The sequence below is a fragment of the Trichosurus vulpecula genome, chromosome 3 (genome assembly GCF_011100635.1).
Source record: "Trichosurus vulpecula isolate mTriVul1 chromosome 3, mTriVul1.pri, whole genome shotgun sequence".
NCBI classification, from domain to species: Eukaryota; Metazoa; Chordata; class Mammalia; order Diprotodontia; family Phalangeridae; genus Trichosurus; species Trichosurus vulpecula.
Window position 1 is genome coordinate 167,434,977 of NC_050575.1, and position 25,543 is coordinate 167,460,519.

Sequence of the window (25,543 nt, forward strand, 5' to 3'; positions counted from 1 at the left end):
TCGTTAAGAAAAAATCCCAAAGTCTTAGCTTTCCAATATTGTCACTTACCTAAGGCTCTATTTGAAGACTGAAGAGAAGCATACCATTGATCCAAGCTCTCTTTTGTGTAAGCTGGAGGCAGAATATCACTGGGAAAAGGAGAACCAAGCTTCAAAGGGTCATATACTTTCACAATATAATTTATACTTATCCTTATTGGAATCAAGAAGCATCTGAATAAAATAGAGTGCATTCTAGGGTGGGGAACCTGCAGCCTCGAGGCCACATGTGGCCCTCTAGGGCCTCAAGTACGGCCCTTTGACTGAATCCAAACTTCACAGTAATATAAAAATAATAAAAGGATTAATAAATAAAAGGATTTTTGTTCTGTAAAACTTGGACTAGTCAAAGGGCTGAACTTGAGGCCCTAGAGGGCCACATGTGGCCTCAATGCCACAGGTTCCCCACCCCTGCACTATGCCTTTTGGATGAAGTTCAACTAATGATTACCCAGTAGTCTTGGATTCGGTCCAAGATTCCCAAGAGCTTCCACATTCCACATATGTAGCGAGGCCCAGGGGGGTTGGAAGTGGTGGATTTTCCTCACCCCCCTCTCCCAATCAGGCAGGTGCTCTGGTACAAATGCACTGGCTGTAGCAGCCTATTATGCCACAGGTTTTTGTTGTTGTTTTTAAAGGAGGCATTATTGTAGCCTAGTGGACAGAGCCGTTGATGAGGGATGGGGTTGCTAGGTCTGGAGTCAGGAAGATCTGAGTTCAAAACCAGTCTCAGAGGCTTAGTAGCTATGTGACCCAGGAAAGTCATTTCAACTCTGTTTATCTCAGTTTCCTCAACTGCAAAGTGGGGCTAATAATAGCACCTACCTGCTAGGGTTGTTTTGAGGATCAAATGAGATAAAATTTGTAAAGTATTTAGCACAGTTCCTGGCACATAGTAGGTGCTTAATAAATGTTTCCTTCCTTCCTTTCATCCTTCTGTCCCCTATATAGTGTGGCCTCAAGGGGCCAGAAAGTGGCCCAGGCACCCCCCCCCCCCCCCGCCAATACTTTCTCCACCAAGTTATGGAATTTCAGAAATCTGAAATTACAGAATTTGAATTACAGAAATCTGAAAAGGCAGATTTCATTGAACCTACTCAATTGTGATTAGCCCTGGTAAACAATTCTGTCTTTTGGAGCAGAAAGAATGGTGATGATCTTCTCCCCTTCTTCCTCCTCCTCTTCCTGCTCATCCTTTTCCTCTTCTTCTTCTTCTTCTTCTTCATTCCTCCTCCTTTTTCTTCTTCTTTGTTCCTTCTTTGTTCCTTCTTCTTCCTCCTCTTTCTCCTTCCTCATCCTTTCCTCCTCTTTCCTTGTCCTTTTTCTTCTTTTTCTTCTTACTTTCTCCTTCATCCTTCTCCTTTTTCTTCTTCTTCCTTCCTCCTCCTTCTCTTTCTTCTCTTCTTTCTCCTCCTCTTTCTTCTTCTTCTTCTTCTTCTTCTTCTTCTTCTTCTTCTTCTTCTTCTTCTTCTTCTTCTTCTTCCTCCTCCTCCTCCCCTTCTTCTTTCTCCTCTTCCTTCTTCTTCTTTCTCCTCCTCCTCCCCTTCTTCTTTCTCCTCTTCCTTCTTCTTCTTTCTCCTCCTCCTCTTCCTCCTCCTCCTCCTCCTCCTCCTCCTCCTCCTCCTCCCCTGTGTCATCATTGACAAAAATAGCCAGTATATTTGCACCAGGGCATCAGCCTGATTGGGAGAGGGGGTGGGGAACACCCACCACTTCCAATCTCCTGGGTATCATTGCATGCTACTTTTCTGAGAACTTGTAAACATAAAGAAAAAATCTTGAAGTTAGAAACATCCTCTAGAATTCTTCATATCCATCCCCTCATCCTTTCCCTCTTCTTCCCCACCTCAGAATTAGTTGTTTCTCTTCACTTATTAGTGAGTGATTCCGATTGTCCAACTACACTCACAAGAGGTACTTTGCTCACCACTCTCCATACCTGACTGAGTTGAGAATTCTGATCCTCTCCTGGTTTAATCTTTCTAGCTCTCTTATCATGGTATCCATTTCTTGCTTTACAGATGGAGGATTCTGGATCTTTTCACTCTCCATGAATTGCCTAAAGGACACAAAAATATTTGAGGAGGAGTGAGGGGGAATCAAAGTAAGGGAAACAAAGCAGTTTTCAGATACAATCCCCAGATGTCTAAAAAAAAATTCAACCATCACTTCCTCACCTATTTCCCAGTTCCCAGATCAGCAAGAAAGTGGCTCTGACCATAAAGAATTCCTCATTTGAGCATAAAATAAATGTCTAAGGGCTTTAGTTTCCCCTGTATTTTAACAGGCAGACTATCTTCAACAGGATCATTTTTATATTTAAAATAACTACATATGCAAATGAACAAAGAATATAATGTACATGCTATCCAGGTGATGGACTCAGAATGAAATGTTCTCCTTTTTTGACATGGCTAATGTGAAGATTTGTTTTGTTTTACTATACATATTTATAAAGAGTTTTGTTTTTCTTGCTTTCTCAATGGAAGAGGTAAAGGCAAGTAGGATGGGGAGAATTTGGAACTGAAAATAAAATAAAATTGAGGGTTTTTTTAAAGAATGTAATGTATATCTCCCCTCTTCCTACCCCATCTCCACCCAAATAGGAGGTTTTTATCAGGCTTTAGAAATCCCAGCATAAGGTATTTATTCCTTTTTGTAAATGAAAGCTTCACCTCACAATATAAAAGCACAGAGAGCTTGAATCATTGTGCAGGTGCTCTCCAAGCCTCCAAAATTTGCTGCTAATAAGGTTTCAGACCTGAAATTTTGAAGCATCAATTCCTTCTTCATGTTCTTCCAGAATTTCAACAGATCTTGCCACTTGTGGTGGTTACTGATTTCCTGCTTTAGGTTGGATTCCATCAGATTAATGAACAGTTTAGCAATGGCTCTTTGATTTCCCAGTAGGGCTTGGTTTATGATCTGTAAAGGTCAGATGGGGAATGGTGATCTTGGGAACAAAGCTCTCCCTCTCTGAACTCCCAGAGTGTGGTACATAGATTTCTCATTGGAAGGGACTTTAGTGCCTCATTGCACTCCTACTCCAACCCTCTAATTTTACAGACAAGGAAACTGAGGTCATATATTCTAACCCCTTCATTTTTCTGAGACCAAGAGAGGATACGTGACTTACCTAAGGTCACACAGAGAGTAAGTGACAGAGCTGGGATTTGAACCTAGGTCGTCCTGAGTCCAAATCCAGAGTTCTTTCCACCGTACTATGTCACCTCTTATAGTACTCTGGGTGTCTTACTGTTCTGCAACACTTTACGTTGACTTGTATTTATTGTCAAAGTTGGTTATTTAATTTGGAAAATTTTGTGAAGGCAAGGGTGTTTTGTTCTCTGTAGTCTTCATGGAACTTAGTACTAGGCCTTGCACACAGTAAGGGAGAAAGGAGAGAGGGAGGAAAGAAGAAAGGAAGGGAGGAAGGAAAGGAGGGAGGAAGGGAGGGAGGAAGGAAGGGAGGGAGGGAGGAAGGAAGGGAGGAAGAAAATGGAAAGAAGGAAGAAAAAAGAAGGATGAAAAAAGGCTTACATTTATAGAGGGCTTTAAAACTCGCAATGTGCTTCACATACATTACCTCATTTCATCCTCACAACGACACTATGAGGTAAATACTATAGCTATTATTATCCCCATTTTATAGATAACCAAGTTGAGGCTCAGAGAAACTAAATGATTTTTACTACAATATAATTAGTATCAGAGGTAGGATTTGAACCCAGGTCTCCCCAGACTCCATGTCCAGAGAGCTTTTCACTACATCATGCTGTAGGAAGGAAGAAAGGAAGGAGAAACAAGAAATTAAACAAACTCTTTTTGTTTATTTAACTTTTTCCCCTATATAAAATAAATTAAATTAACAAGTTTCTGTCTCAAAGATGCTTATAGTTTTTGGTATTGGCCAAAGATAACAGTAAAAAAAAATGATCATGATTAATAGAACTTATATCAAACAAAGGAAAAATGAAGTTTCTATCTACATACACATACATCCGTGAATATGTATGTATATGTATACGTATTATTAAAGGATATACACCCATGGATATACATGCATATGTAGATATGTAACCCTAGCTTAAAGAGCAAATTGTATATGTAGAACTTTTCCCCCATTGGTGGAGATCAATGCCCTGAGTCTGCAGGAAGGGTGGAGTTGGTGAGAGTGAGAGAGGAGAGAGATCCTTGACTTTTCTGGCTTCCAGCATTGAGCAAGAAGATAAGTGAATTCAATCTCTCTTCAGGTTGCTGAAGGGAGTGATAGACTCTGGGAAGAAGTCAACATGAGAGGAATTGCAGTCTCTATTATGTACCTATTCCTAATTTGCTATATTAGAGAGTTCAAGGAATAAGCTTCTTAGGTGAAAACTAAGACTGTCTTGGTTGAGCTGGGTTATTTTACTCCCCACAGGAGAGCTCATTTACTCTGCATATTGACTGGTATATATTCTCATATGTATAGTATCTAATTTCTGATTCACTACCAACTTGGACAAATGGCTTTCTTTGCTATCTACTATGTTGTGTTCATTATAGAACTGACATCTAGGGGGAAGGGGATCAAGCCTTGGATATCTAGTTTGCAGTATTCCTTTTCAGGAGTTTATCTTGAACCTAAAAATTACATCCCCTAGACTAATAATGTTTAAGGGAGCAGACAGACAGAATTCTGGCCCAACACCCTCCCTCTCTGAGGAGAGGAGAGCGGCCAGCTTCTGTACACTTCCCCTCCTGGCAGTAATCAAAGTTTCCCTGGGAGAAGACTGGGCAGAAGACTCTAATGATGTTTATTCTTGCCTTCCGGGGAGCCACCTTTAGACAGACCCATGTGGACATACATAACCTACATGGGCAAAAACAACAGTACCTCATACGTATGTGATGTATATTTATATGCATGTATATTTATATTGTGGCTATGCATATATGTATATTTATATATATTTCTATGTATATGTGTATAATTATATATATATATATAGGTGTATATTGTAGTAACTTTTCACTTCTCTGGAGGATGTGACTAGCTAGAATACAGCTAAGACTCTTAAAAAGCCACAAGATTGTCCTCTAAAAAGCCAAGACAGAAGGACATACATTTTATCCATAAGTGAAGCCCTTCAGGCCCTCATTTGAAACCTATTTGCTTTTAATTTAAACAAAATTATAACAGACTTAGTCATCAGACTTCCTAGTCTACGGCAGCTTTAGAAACACCAAATCATAAAAGTGTAAGAGGAGTGAGGTGCTGGAAGCAGGCACAGTTAACTCAACTTCATTCAATTGAACAAACATATTAAGTGCCATTTATATACAAGGAGGCACTTCGGCAAATGCTGGGGATACGAGTATGAAAAAATGACATAGTCCTCCCCTGACCCTCCCAAGAACTTCTATACTGGCAGCAGCAGGAGGTAAAAGCTGATATAGTGTGGAGGGAGACAGAAAAACTATAAAAAGCAAACACAAGAACTAAAAAAAAAAAAAAATCACACAGCCATATAGGCCCGTTTAGCCTACAGATTAATGACGCTATGAATCTCAGGAGGCCCACACAGCGCAGAACTGGTGTTTGTAATGATGTCAATGTGAAAGGATGAAATTGTGTTGAGCAAACTCTAAGAGAACCTAAGAGGCATTGTGTTATAGTGACTAGAGAGCCAGGCTCAGAGTCAGGAAGAGGCTGAGTAAGTTACTTCCCCGATTCAGAGTTCCCAGACAACTCTCCAAGACTCTAAGTTGAACTGATCTGCACTGGTGGAGGGAATTTCCTCACTGGGACTTCCCTATACTAAGGAAAACATAGGCCTAAACATTAACAACAACAACAAAAAAATACTCTAAGACAGAAGTGTGTAATATATGTGTGTGTATACATGCATACATATATATATATATATACACAAATATAATTTAGAAATATTTCCATCCTGAATAGTTAAAAAAAAAATGTGTTGGCATCTAGATTGGGGGTGGGTTAGGTGGTGGTGCTATAGAGCAAGCACTGGGACTGGAATCAGGAAGACCTGAGTTCAAATTTAGCCTCAGACACTTACAAGCTGTGTGACCCTGGGAAAGGCACGTAACCCATTTGCCTCCGTTTTCTCGTCTGTAAAATGAGGATGATAATAGCACCTCCCTCCCAAGGTTGTTGTGAGGATTTAAGGAGATAATAATTGTAAAGTGCTTAGCACAGTGCCTGGCACATAGAAGCCACATATAAATATTATTATTATTATTTTCAGTCCTCTGGAAAATTCACTAATGTGAAACGCTTATTTCTCTAGCAGTAACTGAGATGTGCAACGAGGGAACTACTATATCTTTTGACTTGGATGTTCTCCCTGAAAGTTATTACCTCCTATGAAGATTAACTTACCATAGCTTCTTTGTGAATCAGCCTTTCTACATCAGGGGGGAGGAGATAGGCATTATCTTTTAAAATTTCCAGGTATTTCTTCATCACTTCCCCTAACTGGAGGTGAAAAAGTATATGAATACACTCTTAATTTCTTTATCATGGAATATTAATTTAAAAATTACAATTGTCATTTATTTATAATCTGCTTTAACATTTTGCAAAGCACTCTCATTTTAAAAGAAAAAACCCTCAACATCTTGCTAGATAAATACTAAGGAGATAATTATTCTCACTTTATAGATGGAGAAACTGAATCTGAGAAACATTAAATGACTTGACCAGGGTCAGATAGTTAGCAAGCATGTGGGTCAGGTTTTGAACTCAAGTCTTCTTCTCTCGAAGTCTAGTACCCTATTACCCATCATGCCATGTTGCTTCTGAATAAAATCGCCACAACAGTAACACATGACATAGAAAGAAACCATGTGAACTTTAACTCACTTTCTTAGCTCTGCAGGCTTCAAGTTTTTTCAGTCTTGTATCAAAGTCTTTGATCCATTTTCTTCTATTTAGGAATTTCTTGCTTAACTTATCCCATAGTTCCCACAAATTCTGCAAAGTGTAGTTTATGGCAGGTCAACAGAAACAGTCCAAGTAAAAAGACATAAATAGAACATGTGTGGTAGGACCCTAAAGGAAACAGCAGGGTCTGAAGGCCAATGGGGAGGGCAAGGGAGCCACAGCAGGCTGAGACCTATGCTCTTACCTGAATTTTGAAAATTTCCAGTTCTATATCACCTTCAGTTTCTTTGAAGAGAAGGTCGATGTCTTCATCATTCTCTGACAGTTTTTTCAAAAGCTGCTCTCCAAGCTCCATGATAACAGATTCCATTTCCTTAAATAAGTAAAGAGAGCCATTAGCTATCAAATACCACCCTTAACTTGACCTCCATTCTTTAGCTGGTCCATCCATATTCACAGGATCATGGCAACACAGATTAGACCCTAGAGGCCATCAAGTCCCAAACTTCCCTCATTTCACTGATTAAGGAAACTGAGGCACAGAGAGGTTAAGTGACTTGCCCAGAGTCAAAAAGCTAATGTGTTTGATGGTAAAATACAGTATAAGATATAGTATGCTAAGTGCTCAATGAGCATACACACAATATGTGCACTAGAAATTCAGAAGAATAAGAGATTATGGAGGACTAGGCAGGAAAGCCTCCCAGGAAGAAGCAGAAATTGGACTGGACCTTGAAGGCAGGACAGTAGAAAGGCAAGGCTGCCATAGCTGAGAAGGAGAGGAATTCCTTCCTCAAAGGGAAAGTATGAGTAATGCTGCAGATGAACCCAGGAATGCCCTAAACGCCAAGCTAAGGAGGTTGGACTTTAAGCTGCTGATAGTAGGGAGCCATCAAAGGTTGGGGCAATTTGTACAAAGTAATGTTTTAGATTGATTCATCCGGTATCAGCACATCAGATAGATTGGGGGGGGGGGAGGAAAGGCGTGATATCTCACCTGCCCAATATTTGATATTTCTTTCTGTAAGTTTTTCAAGTTGGCCTCGTAGACGCGTCTTTTATGGTTATCTAGCCGCTGAATGATGTCACTATTAATCTTCTCAGGAACTATAAAAGAAAGCAGAGAAGTTAGATTAATAGAGAGGCAGAACAGAAGCAAGGTCTAGCAAAGATGCTTAATGCCCCAACTTCAGAATTAGAAAAGCGAGACCATTTCATTCTGTATATTAAGTTCAGATGGCAATAATCACTACTCATCTTCATTGAAACAATTCATTTAGCAAATACCTACTATATATGGGACTATATATATCCAGTGGAAGTGTTCATTATATTTTCTGATGATGCAATTGCCCCGAATTCCAAGGATATAGATAATTTTATAGGCAGAAGCAAAGACTGAGATCTTAAATATTTATGGGCCTTAATTTGGAAGAATAAAAATTAATCTAACTTGAGTGCTACTGATGGAATCATTATGTATCATCATCATCAAAGAACATACAATTAATGCAACCAGATACTAGAAAATCCTTTCTGATACATATAAAATGCAAAAGCTCACACCCCAAACCTTCTATCTTGTTGACTGACATGATATCCATTCAACTTTCGTCAAGGTTTCAATATTTCCTTCATTCTCATAGAGTCTTTTTCTTTTGAGAGGAAATTGAAAAATTCACTCTTAATCTAATACAAGTTATTTTCCTTTGGCCATAACAAATGCTTACTTAGGAATAATAAATATAACCATTAATTGCAAAAATAAATGGGAAACAATATTTTAAGAGTTCAACAGAGCTTCTAGAGGAAGAATAGATATTTTAGACTTAGTTCCTTGAATAGGCTCTATGGTTTCTCGGTATGAATCATCCCTCCATGGACACATTTCCACTATGCCTTAGGAGATACATCTTTGTGAAATGCTATGACTGCAATTACAATGACTGTAACCAACATGGTAATATGCCTTACCAAATTTAACTATGCTAGTCCTCGTGTGATTTGTTATTGGGCCTATAATTAAAGCCTTTCAGTCGTGATGGCACCTGCCAGAGCTTCATGGGATCATAGATTTGGAGCTGGAAAAGGTCTCATCCATCCCTCTGATTTTGATGAGAAAACTGAAGCCCGGAGTGGTTAAGAGACTTCCCAAGGTCACACAGGTGGTAAGTAGCAGAACTGGGATCCAAGCCTAGATCTTTCTACACCAAATCTAGCATTTTTTTTCACTGCACTATGCAGTCTCTCCTGGATCTTTCCTGAGGCTGAGTTATACTGTGGATTTGTTTGGGTATGGGGAGGTCGAGTACTCAGGGGAGTTCCCCAATCAACTTGATGAGCTTACAGGGCAACCGGTGTGTTTGTGATCAGAAAAGTGTTTCCTTATAGAATATAAAAAATGCCCATTGGCACTTTATTTAAGGATCAAATACAGTCCCTGATTAAGTTGTCCCAAGATGAAGCCTCTTCTTTGTGTCTTCCAGGGAAAGGACTTCTATGAGCAGTACTACTGTCCCAGACGTCTGGTTGATGGGAATCTCAGGAGGATTGTCAGAAGACAATTGATCAGGGTTTCTATCAGACTCTTGTCAGAAGAACCACCTCTCTGTGCTGGTCTATAAAAGATGGCAACAAACTGCTGTCATTCTTTTCCCATTGTTTTCAACTCTTCCTTTGTGCTTTTCTTCTGGGGTAGAAGTGGGGAAGGGAATGTCTAACTTGATAAATTCTTTACATGAAAGAGTCTAAATTTGAATCAACTTAAATCTCAAATTGCAAGAATTACCACAAATGAATTATATAAGGAAAACTGAAGTCTTTTATAGGATAAATCAGTTATTTTTTCAGATTAAACTTTTTAAAATATTTTTAAGTTTATTATTTATTTTTAACATTCTTTTTTAAATTTTGAGTTCCGAATTCTCTCTTTCTTTCTGACCCCCTCTACCACCCACTGATAAGGCAAGCAATATATCAATTATAAATGTGAAATCATGCAAAATATATTTCCACATTAGCCATATCACCAAAAAAGCAAGAAAAATAAAGTAAGAAAATTATACTTCAATTTGTACTCAGAGTATATCAGTTCTCTCTCTGGGAGGTGGATAGCATTTTTTCATCACAAGTCCTTTGAATTGTCTTAGATCCTTTTATGGATTAGAGTAGCCAAGTTTTTCACATTGATCATTACAACATTGCTATTTCTGTGCAAGACGATCTCCCAGTTCTTCTCACTTCATTATGCATCTGTTCCTATAGATCTTGCCATGTTTTTCTGAAACCACTCCCCTCATCATTTCCCACAGCACAACAGTACTCCTTCACAATCATATGCCATAACTTGTTCAACCATTCCCCAAATGATGAGCATCTCCCAATTTCCAATTCTTTGCTACCACAAAAATAGCTGCTCTAAATATTTTTGTACATATAGGTCTTTTCCTTTGATCTCTTTGGGGATATAGATCTGGTAGTGGCATTGCTGGGTCGAAAGGTATGCACAGTTTTTTAGCCCTTTGGGCCTGCTTCCAAATTATTTTCCAGATTGGTTGGACCAGTTCACTACTCTACCAACAGTTCATTAGTGTACCTAAGGCCTTCCTGCTTCAGAGTGAATGTCAATGGTAACTGTACCTCTTTGGAACAGCAAACCTGAGGGTCTTCCCCTCCCAGCTCAATTTTTTTTTTCTTTTTTCCTAATTAAAGGGGCCATCCCTTGACACTTCTTCAAAAGGCCTATCCACTGAGTGGGCATTACCTTAGTCTAAGTGAGTACATGAAAAGGCCTTAGCCTAAAAGGGCCAGGGTCTCCCATTGCATCCTGGGTCATCACCAGTCATCCTGATGAATATCTGATCACTGGATCCAGATGGCTGATCCAGAAAGTGAGGCTGGTGACCTTGCACAGTCCTCCCTCACTCAAATCAAAGTCTACTGCAAGTCATATCATCATTTCCCTGACGTCATGGTCCTCTTTGAAAACAAAGGACAAACACAACAACAAGTGTACCTATTTTCCCCCCATCTCCTCTAGCATTGATTATTTCTGATAGTGTCAGAGTTGTTTTAATTTGTCTTTCTCTAATCAATAGAGATTTAGAGCATTTTTTTCATATGACTATAAGAGCTTTGATTTCTTCTTCTGAAAACCACCTGTTTATATCCTTTGACCATTTATCAATTGGGGAATGGCTCTTATTTTTATAAAATTTACTTACTTCCATACTCAGTATATATTTTAGAAATAAGGCCTTTGTCAGAGAAACTTGCTGTAAAAAGTTTGATATTACTTAATTGTCACGGTACTTCAGATTATCTCTTTTGATTAGGTTTATTTTTGCTTTTGCTGTGTCTGAGATCATGATTGCTGCCCCTTCACTTTTTTAGTTCAGCTGAAATATATTAGGTTTTGCTCCAAGTCCTGTATTTTAACTCTTGCATATGTCTGTTTCCAACGCATCTTTTGTACACAGCATATTGTTGGATTTTAGTTTCTAATCTGTTCTGTTTTATGGGTGAACTCATCCCATTCACATTCACAGTTATGATTACTGTATCTTTCTCTTCATCCCATTTTCTTCTGTTCCTTCTGTTTCTCTCTCTTTATACTCTCCCTCCCTCCTCAAAAGTCTATTTTGCTTCTAGCCAATGCTTCCTTTAATCTGCCCTTCCTTTTATCATCCCTCCCTTTCTCTTAACCCCTTACTCTCCCTCCTATTTCCTTATTGGATAAGTTACATTTCTATACACAACTGAATGTGTGTATGTGTATTATTCCCTCTTTGAAGCAATTCTGATAAAACTGAGGTTCAAGCACTGCTCATTACCTGCCCCCATTTTACACTCCACTGTAAAAGCTTTCTTATGTGCTTCTTTTATGTGAGAAAATTTTCTTCACTCTCCCTCTCCCTTCCTCCTTTTCTCAGTGCATTTCTCTTTTCTCACCCCTTTATTTTTGTTGAGGTCATTCCAACATAATTGCCTCACATTCATGCCCTCTGTCTATGTAAATTCCTTTTAATAAAGATAAAGTTCTCCCCATATGGGAATGTAAACAGTTTAACTTTATTGAGACCCTTATGAATCTTCTTTCATGTTTATCTTTTTATACTTCTCTTGAGTCTTGTGTATAAATGTCAAATTTTCTAGTCAGCTCTGGTCTTTTAATCAGGAATGCTTGAAAGTCCTCCATTTCAATAAATGTCCATTTTTCCTCCTGAAGGATTATACTCAGTTTTGCTGGGTAAGTTATTCTTGGTTGTAATCCTAACTTCTTTGCCTCCCAGAATATCATATTCTAAGCCCTTCATTCCTTTAATATGGAAGCTGCTAAATCTTGTGTGATCCTGATTGTAGCTCCATGATATTTGAATTATTTCTTTCTGACTGCCTGAAGTATTTTATCCTTGACGTGGGAGCTTTGAAATTTGACTATAATGTTATTGGATATTTTCATTTGGGGATCTCTTTCAGGAGGTGATTGATGGATTCTTCCAATTTCTATTTTACCCTCTGGAACTAAGATATCAGCGGTGGTTTTCCTTCATAATTTCTTAAAATATGATGTCTTAGGCTCTTTATTTGATCATGGTTTTCAGGTAGTCTAGTAACTCTTAAATTATATCTCCTGGATCTATTTTCCAGGTCAGTTGTTTTTCCTATGAGATATTTCACATTTTCTTCTATTTTTTCATTCTTTTGCCTTTGTTTATTGTTTCTTGATGCTTCATGTAGTCCTTTGTTTCCACTTGCTCAATTCTAATTTTTAAGGAATTCTTTTGATCAGTGAACTTTTGTACCTCTTTTTCTATTTAGCCAATTCTGTTTTGTAAGGAGTTCTTTTCTTCAGTGAATTTTTGTGCCTCTTTTACCCTTAGGTTAATTCTGTTTTTTAAGGTGTTATTTTCTTCAGTATTTTTTGTGCCTCTTTTAACCAAGCTGTTAATTCTCTTTTCATAATTTTCCTGTACCACTCTCATTTCTTTTCCCAATTTTTCCTCTACCATTCTTGTTGCTTTCTTTAATTCTTCTAGGAATTCTTATTGGGCTTGGGTCCAATTAAGGTTTCTCTTTGAGACTCTGTTTTTAGCTGTTTTCACATTGCTGTCTTTTTCTGAGCTTAAGTCTTGGTCTTCCCTGTCACTGTAGTAACTTTTTTGGGTCAAATTCTTTTGTTGTTGTTTGCTCATTTTTCCAATCAATTTCTTGACTTTGAACTTTGTGTTAAAGTTGGGCTCTGCTCACCTGGGAGTGGGGAGGCACTGTCCCAAGCTTCAGGCTTTCTCATGCTGCTGTTTTCAGAGCTAGTTCTTGGGATCTGCAAGTTTTTGGTGCTTCCAAGGGGGCATTATCCTGGGAGAAGTGTGGTCACTGCTCTCCTCATCTGCACTCTGGTCTTTACCCAGGAAGGGCTCCTGGTCCCCTGAAGCAGCAAATGCTAGCACTCCTCTTTGCCTCGGAACTGCGACTCAGACCCCTGCTGCCTTGTAACTGACCCCTTACCTGGAACTGCAACCCAGAAGTGTGTATGTTTTATAGGCTGGTTCTCTGGGAAGGTGAAGGGGGAAACATGTAAAGTAAGTCCAAGGGATATAAAAACAGAATATATCAATAAAAATTATTTTTTAAAAAGCCAGTTATCTCTGAACTCCTAGAGATTGTCATGTGGAAGACAAAATAGGTTGAAGATAAATATTTCAGTCTTACTCTTACTCAGTCCATAATCTAGAAACCAATGTTTTTTTAAATGACCTTAATTCTTCTGACACTCGAAGATAAATCATGTCCATCAAGTATTCCTGCACATTAGTTACTCTAACACAGTTGATATCAGTGTTTTAAGCTAGACACAGTAAGCCATCATAACCAACCTCTAACCAGATGACATATGATCCAATTTATATGTTGTTTTCCCTATTAGAATGTAAGCTCCCCGAGGGCAGGGACTGCTATCTTGCTTGCATCTCCATCTTGAGAGCTTGGCACACTGGGTACATGAACACTTTCATCTTAGAAGATCTCACAAAATCACTAAATATGTATATGTTTTCAAGTAGGTCTTTTCCCACAAGAGGTAAATTAGGAGGACATAGGAGACAGGTTAGTCATGAAATCTTCAGCTTACCAATAAAGTCACTTAGGCCTCTCACTTCTCGGGCTGCAATCACGTCTTCAGATTCTTGAGTCTTTTCTGTGGTCACTATTTGGATTTCCCTGAAACCGATGAACAGGAGGAAGTTTGGACCCCAAACAATCAGTGAAATTTTAAAAAATATTTCTCTCGGGGGCGGAGCCAAGATGGCGGCTGGTAAGCAGGGACTAGCATGAGCTCCCTACCGAGTCCCTCCAAAAACCTATAAAAAATGGCTCTGAACCAATTCTAGAATGGCAGAACCCACAAAACAGCAGAGGGAAACAGGGCTCCAGCCCAGGACAGCCTGGATGATCTCTGGGTGAGGTCTATCCCACACGGAGCTGGGAGCTGGGAACGGAGTGGAGCAGAGCCCAGCCTGAGCTGCTTGGACCAACAAGACCAGCAACCGGGCAGAGCAGGCCCTAAAGCCCTGAATATGTGAGCTGCGGCAGTTACCAGACTTCTCAACCCACAAACACCAAAGACTGCTGAGAAGGTTAGTGGGAAAAGCTGCGGGAGTGGAAGGAGTTCGTGGTTCGGCTTCCAGCCCCGGGGGCAGCGGAGGTGGGGCAGCTACAGTTGCTGCTGCTTCCGGCTCCAGGCCCACCTGGTGGGAGGAATTAAGTGGCGGATCAGAGCAGGGGTGCACAGCTTGCCGAAGATCTAAGCCCAGTCTGGGTTGGGGGTTCTTGGGAAAGGAACAGTGCTGGTGTGGCAGAGCTGGCACCTCCCCCCCAAACGTGGAACATAGAACTCTGTAGTCTACAAGCAGTCATACCCCACTGAAAAACTCAAAGGTCAAGTTAGTTGGCTGGGAATATGGCCAGGCAGCGAAAACGCACCGAGATTCAGTCTCAGACTTTGCATTCTTTCTTTGCTGACAAAGAAGACCAAAACATACAGCCTAAAGAAGTCAATAAAGTGCAAGAGCCTACACCAAAAGCCTCCAAGAAAAACATGAACTGGTCCCAGGCCATGGAAGAGCTCAAAAAGGATTTGGAAAAGCAAGTTAGAGAAGTAGAGGAAAGATTGGGAAGAGAAATGAGAAGGATGCGAGAAAACCATGAAAAACAAGTCAATGACTTGCTAAAGGAGACCCAAAAAAATACTGAAAAATACACTGAAGAAAACAACACCTTAAAAAACAGACTAACTCAAATGGCAAAAGAGCTCCAAAAAGCCAATGAGGAGAAGAATGCCTTGTAAGGCAGAATTAGCCAAATGGAAAAGGTGGTCCAAAAGACCACTGAAGAAAATACTACTTTAAAAATTAGATTGGAGCAAGTGGAAGCTAGTGACTTTATGAGAAATCAAGATATTATAAAACAGAACCAAAGGAATGAAAAAATGGAAGACAATGTCAAATATCTCATTGGAAAAACCACTGATCTGGAAAATAGATCCAGGAGAGATAATTTAAAAATTATTGGACTACCTGAAAGCCATGATCAAAAAAAGAGCCTAGATATCATCTTTCAAGAAATTATCAAGGAGAACTGCCCTGATATTCTAGAGCCACAGGGCAAAATAGAAATTGAAAGGATCCATCGATCGCCTCCTCAAATAGATCCCAAAAAGAAATCTCCCAGGAATATTGTCACCAAATTCCAGAGCTCCCAGATCAAGGAGAAAATACTGCAAGCAGCCAGAAAGAAACAATTTGAGTATTGTGGAAACAGAATCAGAATAACCCAAGATCTGGTAGCCTCTACATTAAGAGATCGAAGGGCTTGGAATATGATATTCCGGAGGTCAATGGAGCTAGGATTAAAACCTAGAATCACCTACCCAGCAAAACTGAGTATCATGCTCCAAGGCAAAATATGGATTTTCAATAAAATAGAGGACTTTCAAACTTTCTCAGTGAAAAGACCAGAACTGAATAGAAAATTTGACTTTCAAACACAAGAATCAAGAGAAGCATGAAAAGGTAATCAAGAAAAAGAACAAGAAAAAGAAATTGCAAGGGACTTACTAAAGGTGAACTGTTTTGTTCACATTCCTACATGGAAAGATGATGAGTATGATTCATGAGACCTCAGTATTAGGGTAGCTGAAGGGAATATGCATACATATTTGTTTATGTATATATATGGGTGAATGTGTATGTATATATCTATGTGTATATATGTATGTATATGTGTGTGTGTATATATATATATATATATATATATATATATATATATACACAGAGAGAGAGGACACAGGGTGAGTTGAAGATGAAGGGAAGATATCTAAAATTAATAAAATCAAATTAAGGGATGAGAGAGGAACATACTGAGAGAGGGAGATAGGGAGAGATAGAATGGGGTGGATTATCTCGCATAGAGGTGGCAAGAGGAAGCAGTTCTGTGGGAGGAGGGGAGAGGGCAGATGAGGGGGGAATGAGTGAACATTGCTCTCATCAGATTTGGCCTAACTAAGTTGTGTATCTTACCCCACAGGAAAGAAGAGGGAGGAAGATAAAAAAAAAAAATAAAAGGAGGTGGATGATGGAGGGGAGGGCAGATGGGGGTGGAGGTAGTCAAAAACAAACACTTTCGAAAGGGGACAGGGTCAAGGGAGAAAATTCAATAAAGGGGGATGGGTTGGGAAGGAGCAAAATATAGTTAGTCTTTCACAACATGAGTATTGTGGAAGGGTTATACATAATGATACACATGTGGCCTATGTTGAATTGCTTGACTTCTTAGGGAGGGTGAGTGGGAAGGGAAGAGGGGAGAGAGTTTGGAACTCAAAGTTTTAAAAACAGATGTTCAAAAACAAACAAAAATGTTTTTGCATGCAACTAGAAAATAAGATACACAGACAATGGGGTGTAGAAATTTATCTTGCCCTACAAGAAAGGAAGGGAAAAGGGGATGGGAGGGGAGTGGGGTGACAGAGGGGAGTGCTGACTAGGGAACAGGGCAACCAGAATATACGCCATCTTAGAGTGGGTGGGAGGGTAGAAATAGGGAGAAAATTTGTAATTCAAGCTCTTGTGAAAATCAATGCTGAAAACTAAATATGTTAAATAAATTTAAAAAAAAGAAAATAAAAAAAATTTTCTCTCAAACTTATAAGATTATCAACTAGAAGAGGACTGTTGCAGTACCTATCCCAATAAGGATATTCAATGCCTATTGGATCAGTGCTCTGCTATTGGACCATGCCACTTCCAGTATTTCCTTCATCCCTTCTCCCTCTTGTCCCTAAAGTATTGACCTCACTTCCCAGCCACCAGCTCCCAAACATACCAGAGCACATATAGCCCTGCTCCCTTTCAGGCTCCCCTTCATATGCTGTCTTCCCTACTAGAATGTAAGCTCCTTAAGGGTAAAGAATCCTTGCTTGCTTGTATCTCCATCTCCAGAGCTTAGCACAGTGTCTAGCAAATAGTAAGCATAATAAAAACTTTGTCTATTTTTTTTCTTTCTCTTCCTTCCTTTCTTCCTTCCTTCCTTCCCTTCTTCCTTCTTCCCTTCCCTTTCCTTTCCTTTCCTTTCCTTTCCTTTCCTTTCTTTTCCTTTGTTTCTTTCTTTCCTAAATTGTTATTCAGATCAAAAGTATCATCTGGGTAAGGAAAGAGAGATGATTCAGGGATTTTTCCTACTTAAGATGGCCATTGTGAAGTACCTTGTCCTTAGAAATGATATTAGCTTAAGTAATGACCTAAATTAAAGTCCAATGGGAGGGAATTCATACACCAATTAGATTGCCTGCAAAAGGAATTCTTGGGTCGAGAGTTACAAAAATAGTAATAGCTGCCATTGGATAATGCTTTATAGTTTTCAAAGCTATTTCACATTTGATCCTTGAAATAAATCACCCTATGAGAGGCAAGGTGGCAGCAGGTAGTAGATAGAAGTCCAGCCTTAGTCCAAGATCTGCTTCTGACCCATGCTTGTCATGTAACCCTGGGCAAGTCATTTAACCTCTCAGTGAATGCAGGCAACTCTCTAAGATAGTGTTAAACCTGAAAGTTTGGTTGAAGAAGGCAAACAAGCTAGGTGATAGAAAAATTCATGTTATTTATTATTTTCCCTTAAAGCATAGCTAGGCTAGCTTACTTGTACGTACAAGGAGTCAGAGCATAAGCTCTGGCTGTCTGAACAAAGGAATGAGAAAATTTATATACGTTATTTTAGCAGACCCAGCAAGCCTGTGTTACCTCACCTTTATGACCCCCTTGTATGTTTAACCATGATACAAGAAGAGGATTTCCCTTAATGGAATAGGGTTGTAAAGAATGTTGACAAAGGTCAGTTAATATTAAGCGAGGTAGTCTTTCTTGGGGTTAGGGTCTTATCCTTTAATGGCTAACAGCGGAAAGAATATCCTTAGGTCAGTCTGATCTGGTCTTGTTGACAGAGATAGGGGTATTCTGAGTTTACCCAGAGAACAAAGAGACTGTTAGGATCAGGCTTTTCTTCTGGTTAATCAGTTCAGGCTTTGAGTCTTATTGAAATTACAAAAATGATATAAAATGGTATAAAATGTTCCACAATAGTCATATATGAGTTGTTGATTTGCATCCGTGGTTCCATGCTATCAGTCTCCTACCTGGATGAAATATAGATCTCGACCAAAACAAAACAAAATGAAACCCAAACACTCTATGAGGTGGGTGTCCTGGTGTAGTAAAGAGTACAGGAGTCAGGAGATTCCTGAATTCCAGTCATGGTCCTGAAATTTGTAGCTGTTTGACACTGGGAAAATTACTCAAATTCTCTTAACCTTGGTTGTCTTATCTGTAGAATAGGGATAATTACCATATTTCCCCATGTATAAGATGCACCCTTTTTCGAGAAATTTGGGATCTAAAAACTGGGTGTGTCTTATATAGTGGTTGTAGATTTTTTTACTTGTGTTTCCCACTTTTTCACACTTGTTTTTGCGCTCATTGTTGTAGATTTTTTTACTTGCATTTCCCACTTTTTCACACTTGTTGTCTTTGCGCTCGTTGTTTCGCATTTGTTACCAGCATATTAGGTTATGTTTTGCCATGTTCTGCCCAGAAATGGCCCAGAAAAGATTTTTGTACAGTGCTGAATTCAAATTAAAGTGATCCAGTTTGCAAAAGTGAATGGAAATCGTGCTGCTGAACCCAAGTTTGGTTCTCCTCCAACTGAGAAAACAATCCGAGACTGGCTACGGGAAGAAGAAACCCTGCTGAAAACGCCACAGCAGAAGAAGGCCATGAGAGGCAAGTCAGCAAAATGACCTGATTTAGAGAGGGAATTGAAGATACAGATTGAAGAGCAAAGGGCAATTGGAATTCCTGTGTCCACAAAGATGGTTCTGCATGAGGCAAGAAGAATTACTATGAAAGAGAAGTTACCGATTTCAAAGGAGGACACAATTGGGGCTTCAGGTTCATGAAACAGAATGGACTAAGCATGCTTACACGCACCAGACTTGCCCAAAAGATGCCTGAAAGCTATGAGCAAATGAATAAAATATAAGTTCAATAACTTTATGTAATACATTTTTTTGACAAATTTCGGGCCCCAAAATTAAGGTGCATCTTATACATGGGGTATACTCCTACTAATCATCTTACAAAGCTGTTGTAAGGAAAACACTTGTAAAACTTAAAATGATACTGTTGTAAGAAAGACATCAACCTGAGTATAGCTAGAGGAATGTAAAGGAAAATTCACTAGTTCCAGCATTGCTAAATGCCTCTTTGAGGCACAAAAATACAGTTTTCAGGACCCTGTCTCTACATACCAAGAAATGAAAAGAATTTTCTTGCCTCAGTCTAACCGTTGAGTAGAACTTGGCAGCTCCTAATAAGAGAAAATATAAAAAAGAAAATCTGAGAGAGACTGCTATGCTGGCTGAGTGCAGCTGTAGGCCTGCAGCTGTAGGCCTGCTTAAACAGGCCTCAAAAAAAGCTTAAACAACCCTCAGGCATAAACAGCTTTACCAAAGAGCAATTGCTCACTTTGAGAAGTCTTCACAATAAGGAACAGTTGCAGCAAAAGAGAGTAGCAGCTCAGTAGAGAAGAAGCCTCATAGAGAGGACAGCAGCTACTCTGCAGAGTACCAGCAAGTGGCAATTTTTGAAAGTGGAGTAAAGCAGTAATGAAGCATAGCAGGTTGCCAAGAGATTTAGTGATGGAGTTATGAGAGGTATACCAGATGGGATGCAATGGCAGGTTGATGAACTTCTGAAAGAATTCTTTTTTCCATGGCAGCATGTGAATTTGAGGGAGATTATACCCCCTTTGTGTATATTTTTGGAAGAAGAAATAATTCCTCATTATTTAGCTGTCCATTTTGTTTTATTAAATACTTTTCGCTCTAAATTTATATGTTATCTAACTAGGCTTGGTAAAAAAAAAAAAAAAAGCTTCACTAAAACCTGAGGAGTCTTAAATGAACTGTTGCAAAATGATGTGAGCAGAACCAGGAGAACATCGTACACAGTAACAGCAAGGCTGTAACGATGATCGACCGTGAAAGACTTAGCTACTCTGATCAAAACAATGATTCAAGACAATTTCAAAGGACCCATAATGAAAACTGCTATCCATCTCCAGAGACAACTGATGAACTTGGAATGCAGATTGAAAGATACTTTTTAAACTTTCTTCATTTTTTCTCGTTTTGTGTGTGTTTTGTCTTTTGCAACATGTTTTGCATGACTTCACATGTATAATCAATATGACATTGCTTGCCTTCTAAAGAGGTGAGGAGGGGAAAGGGAGAGAGAATTTGGAACTCAAAGTTTTTAAAAAATTAATGTTAAAATTTTTAAATGTAATTGAGAAACATTTAATGAAATAAATTTAAAAATATATATACATATTTAAAGGAGTTTCACTGATGGAAGCTGAGAATTATGAATTTGAAGAAATGATTACCCTAACAGCACCATGAACATGGGCATAGCTGAGGAGCCCTTAAAGGGGAGAAAGAAGACCCAGGCAAATTTATTGTTATTTCTATTTTATAGAGGAGAAAATTGAGGCTCAGAGAGGTAGGGATTTTTCTAAGGGTATTCAGCTAGCAAGCAGAAAAGCTACCACTCAGATCCATGCCTTTTGATGCCTAGTCCAATATTCTTTTAATACCTTCCCACTGTGGATTATTCCCAATATATCTTGTATATAGTTTGTTTATACATAGCCATGTTTGTGTTGTCGCTCCCATTAGACTGTGAGCAACTTGTGAACAGGGACTATCTTTTGCCTCTTGCCTTCTTTTCCTATCTTTGCCCACCCCCAGAGTTTTTCAAGGTGTCTTGCACATACCAGGTGCTTAACAAATACTTTGGTGACCTATTGACTACACTAGCCTCTTGAATTCCACACTTAGCTCTTGGAGTGCCAAAGCTTCATTTCCATTTGTGTCTAATTTAGCTAATTAACACACGTCCAGTAAGTTAATACAAAAAAATTCATAAATGCCTTATGTAATTCCCTATACTATTATCAATACTTGTGCTTGGTAAGTAGTAAGAAAGTGAAAATAGAAAATCTGACAAGACAGTATCCTCAACATACTTGTACAAAACAGGGTTTTCTGTGGATTTGTCATTGGGCAGAGCCTCAGCCCACATTCTTTGACGAGGAGATAAAAGTTGACCTGTCGGTATTTCAAAGTTCCTGATTAGCGGGATCTTTCTACTCTTCAAAGTCCCAGGATGTTCTGCTGCCTTTTTTCGACTGTTTGCCAAGGAACGGACAAGCTGGACCTGTTCCATAACAGAATCAATTCATTAGAAATCTCAAACCTTCAGCATTTCAAGACAAATTTTATGATCCCCAGAGACCAAAATTACATATGATTTGATGGGAACTGGAAAGGTCCATGGTATATATGAGCAGTTTGCAGCATGTCACTACAAGTGACAGTGGTGTAAAGGAAAAGCATTATTAAGGACATGTATAATTAGAAAAAAAGGACTAATTTTTGTGGAGAATGAGAGACAGCAGATGGACAGTCTTTATAGTATAGTGGCACCCCTGAGATATTAAAAGAACGAGAGGAAAGTCTTCAGTGTTTTAGATAAATCCTTTATATGAGGGAGGTTCTTAACCTGGAGTTCACAGGCCCTTTGGAGGGGTCTATGGATAGATTTTAAGGGGTCTATGAACTTAGATGGGAAAAAAAATGACATCTTTATTTTCACTAACCTCTACCTGAAATCTAACATTTCATTCAATTAGGAGGGCAGGCAATAAAACGTTATTCTGAAAAGGGATCCAGAGGTATCACCTATGTTCTTCGGATTGTCAAAGGCATCCATGACACAAAAAAGATGAAGAACCCCTACTCTCTTTGGAGTATTTGAGGAAAAACATGGATAAGAAGCACAGATAATAAGGAGGCTAAGAAGGGTTACAATTCAGAGCAGTGGAGGGAACAACCGCACTGTTGAGATCACGGATCTGTTAAAGTAAGTATCATCCTGGCATTCATCACTTTGTCAGTTCTACTATACATATTAATGGGGGTGTGTTGGCAATCGAAACGGGCTCTTAGCACCTAATTCAACCAAGTGCCCTTGAAGAGTTTGACCTTTATTTCCTTGATTAAATTAGGAGTCCTTGATGACCTCCTTGCCTCAAGGGAAAGCCTAGTTTACATGGGTTTGAGTGACATGTTTGTGACATCAGAGGCTCTTAGACCATACAAGGATTTAAGTCACATTTTTGTAACGCTTTTAGGTCATATGGGTGAGTCGAATGTGTGACTCACCCTTGACCCTGAAAAAGATATCAAACCAGAGGTTGGCTTTCTCTTTTTCCGGAGCTGTGACCCACAGCAGTAGTGGTGAGCATGACCTCTGGGCCAGCCCTTGTTATGAGCTCCCGGGCTGAACTCAGATGTTGGTAACTATGAATTGTATTTGGTCTGTCTGTCGATGTTTGTAATTTGTTTGTATTTGCTGTGAAGTTCTGGGTGCCGGCTTTTTCCCCTGAACTAAGTGAATGGTATTTGTATACTGGATTAAAGTGAGATTGTCAGCCCCTTAACGTTGCTTTCCTTAGTAAAGCAGATCAAAAGAACCCGGGCTTTTGCAGCGTTCTGTGAGCTGGTTGTTGTTGATTTTACACCACCCCCCCACAGCAGCTACTAGCCCGATTGTTGAAACAGGGGGGAGGGAGACAGTGTATAAGGTAGAACATACCTCATCATCAAAGATCTGTCTGTAGACTTTTCCACTTTGAACTGTCTTCATCTTCCCCAGTAAGGAAATGTTCCTTGGGAGAATATTTTCAGGTAATGGCCTTTTTCTTTCCAAAAAAGAAACTATCTTTGAAGTTCCTGCCCAAGTCTTTGTTGGTAAGGGTCCAAAGGATGTTAGAAAAGAAAAGAAGCATCCCAAGTCAACCAAGAGACATTCTCACAGACACAAAAGCCCCATGCAACAATGCATAATGGAATTATGGCTTTACCACCTTGCCTGAACCTAACAGAATCATACAAGATTCTCCCCTCCCCCAGTCCCCTCTCCACTCTCACCATGAATCTCCAATATATTCCCAGTCTTTGATCAGGAAATGCAGTACCAATAAAGCCCATGGCAGGGGGTGGGGATGGACAGGGGTGTGATGGAAAGGCAGAAAAGGGAGATTTATTTTTATAAATGAGGGAGTCAAAAGAAGTTGGAAATGCAACGAAAAATGAACAGTGACAGGAAACGAGACCTTTTTCTTGTTGCCTCCCCATCACCAAGGAGATAAACTGCACAAGGGAAAACCAAAATGTGGGGGGAGGGCGGTGGAGGAGTAGAGAGGATCTGGGGATGGCCTGCAATCTCTAGATATTGTATTTGTGATGAATAAAATAAAGTCCTTAGCCTCAGAGGGACTCACAGGTCAGATTAAAAAAAATTATTTTTGTTGCTCCAAGTGTAAATTTAGATGACGAAATCAGAAGCAACATATCACTGTCCCAGGCCCTAACTTTACTTAAGGGAGGGGAAGCAATGGGAAGCCAGTCATATATCCATCCAAACAACTAACTTGTCTGCATCGTGATGGTCACTTCTCTGAAGCCCTTACATAATGTTGTATATTATAGTTAGATGTGTTTGAGTCATGTCTCCTTAATAGACTGTGAATTCTGAGAATGGGAACCAAGTGTTGCCTAAGCTTTGTATCTTTCCTAATATCTAACACAGTGCTCTGTACATGGTACAAAATATAATAAAGGTTTACTGAATTGAATTGAATTCAGGGCCACTGCGACTCTAGGAGCAGCCTCTTTGGGATATATTGACTACTGGGGAATCTCAGGTTTGAGGAGATAACGAAGAGAAACTCTGAGACTGCTTGGGAGAAGCCAAGGGGAAGTCAAGTGGTGGTGGTTGGAGAGGAAGGGGAATGTATATTATGTGTGTACAGGCAGAGGGAAGAGATTCTCTTTCTGGCTTAAGGGGAGGAGTAGAAGGGAGGAGAAGAAGTGGGCAGGTGGCTACTTTCATGGGCTGTTTGGGGGCAATGGAATGGGCAAGGGTTTGGCAGAAGTCAGATTTCCTAGAAGAGAACCTGAGGGAAATCAGAGTGTTGGAGGACCTATGAATTTGGGGAAAAGGCAGGTGATTTGTGGGGAGGAAGGATAAATCTGAGGGGAAGGGAGGATGACCTTGGAGGAAGAACAATGAATTAGGGAGAGGGTGCCAAATGGAGAACGATGAATTTAGGAGAGGAGGTTTAAGGAGGAAGATGGGGAGGGAGGAAGAATGGGGAGGAGGGTGAATGGAGGAAAGGAGAAGGGGAAAAAAGGACGGAAGGAGGAAGGGAGGGGAATAAATGGAAGAAGGTAGAGGATAAATGGGAGAGTACTCACATCCCCAAACCAACCCTCCACACCCTCCACTTTCCCACTCTTTCGCACCTCGGAAAAGTAGCTATTTTTCTGACTAACGCTGGGCCCGATAGGCAGAGGATCCAAGAGGATGTTGGGTAAAGAACTGCCTGTTGAGATTCGAGGGCTCGGGACCGGGGGTCCCAGCTGGCTACGGCGCGTCCTCACCATGGCAACGCTGCTTTGGCTTTATCGCCGGACTTGGTGCAAGTCTCTGTTTCATAGCCTCAGCAGTTGCGCTGTTGCCCCTAACAACGGGGGAAGCGTCTCTGAGATGCTCTCCTATTCGCCCCCTAGTGGCAGCCGGTGGAAGCGACGGGCTCTGCCTTCCCAGTACCTCACCCAGGACTTTCCTTTCTCCTCCTTTTTCACATTTAACACGTTGCTTTTGTTGAAAAGAATAAAACTACATTAAAGAAATAGAAAGTAAGCAGAGCCAAGAAGACAATAAACACAGTAACTACAACAGTGTAATTGGAAAGAACTGCACATTTAAAAAATCAAAAGTAAGTGTAACAAAATTATAAAGAGCAAGTAGGACTGGCTGAGGAGATACAAGACACTCACAACGCATCCCTCTTGGAGCGGGGAGGTCCACAAGTGTTGACCTTTGTTCAGACTTGTTCCATGTATTGATCAATCATTCTGATTTTTCCCCTTCTCTA

At 39.8% G+C, this 25,543-nt stretch overlaps 1 protein-coding gene across 1 annotated transcript in view; it reads right to left on the reverse strand.

The window, feature by feature from the left end:
* The window catches only part of CCDC180 (coiled-coil domain containing 180), a 129,655-nt gene extending 104,606 nt beyond the window's left edge, over positions 1–25,049 (reverse strand). The window contains exons 1-11 of the mRNA XM_036752440.1: positions 24,909–25,049; positions 23,197–23,343; positions 21,566–21,756; positions 14,061–14,149; positions 7,929–8,038; positions 7,176–7,304; positions 6,911–7,021; positions 6,428–6,523; positions 2,801–2,964; positions 1,979–2,098; positions 50–129 (exon numbers count right to left, since the gene is read on the reverse strand). Of these exons, the coding sequence (XP_036608335.1) occupies positions 50–129; positions 1,979–2,098; positions 2,801–2,964; positions 6,428–6,523; positions 6,911–7,021; positions 7,176–7,304; positions 7,929–8,038; positions 14,061–14,149; positions 21,566–21,756; positions 23,197–23,343; positions 24,909–25,049 (1,378 nt within the window). The remainder of the gene's footprint in view (positions 1–49; positions 130–1,978; positions 2,099–2,800; positions 2,965–6,427; positions 6,524–6,910; positions 7,022–7,175; positions 7,305–7,928; positions 8,039–14,060; positions 14,150–21,565; positions 21,757–23,196; positions 23,344–24,908) is intronic.
* Between the last annotated feature and the right edge of the window lie 494 nt (positions 25,050–25,543).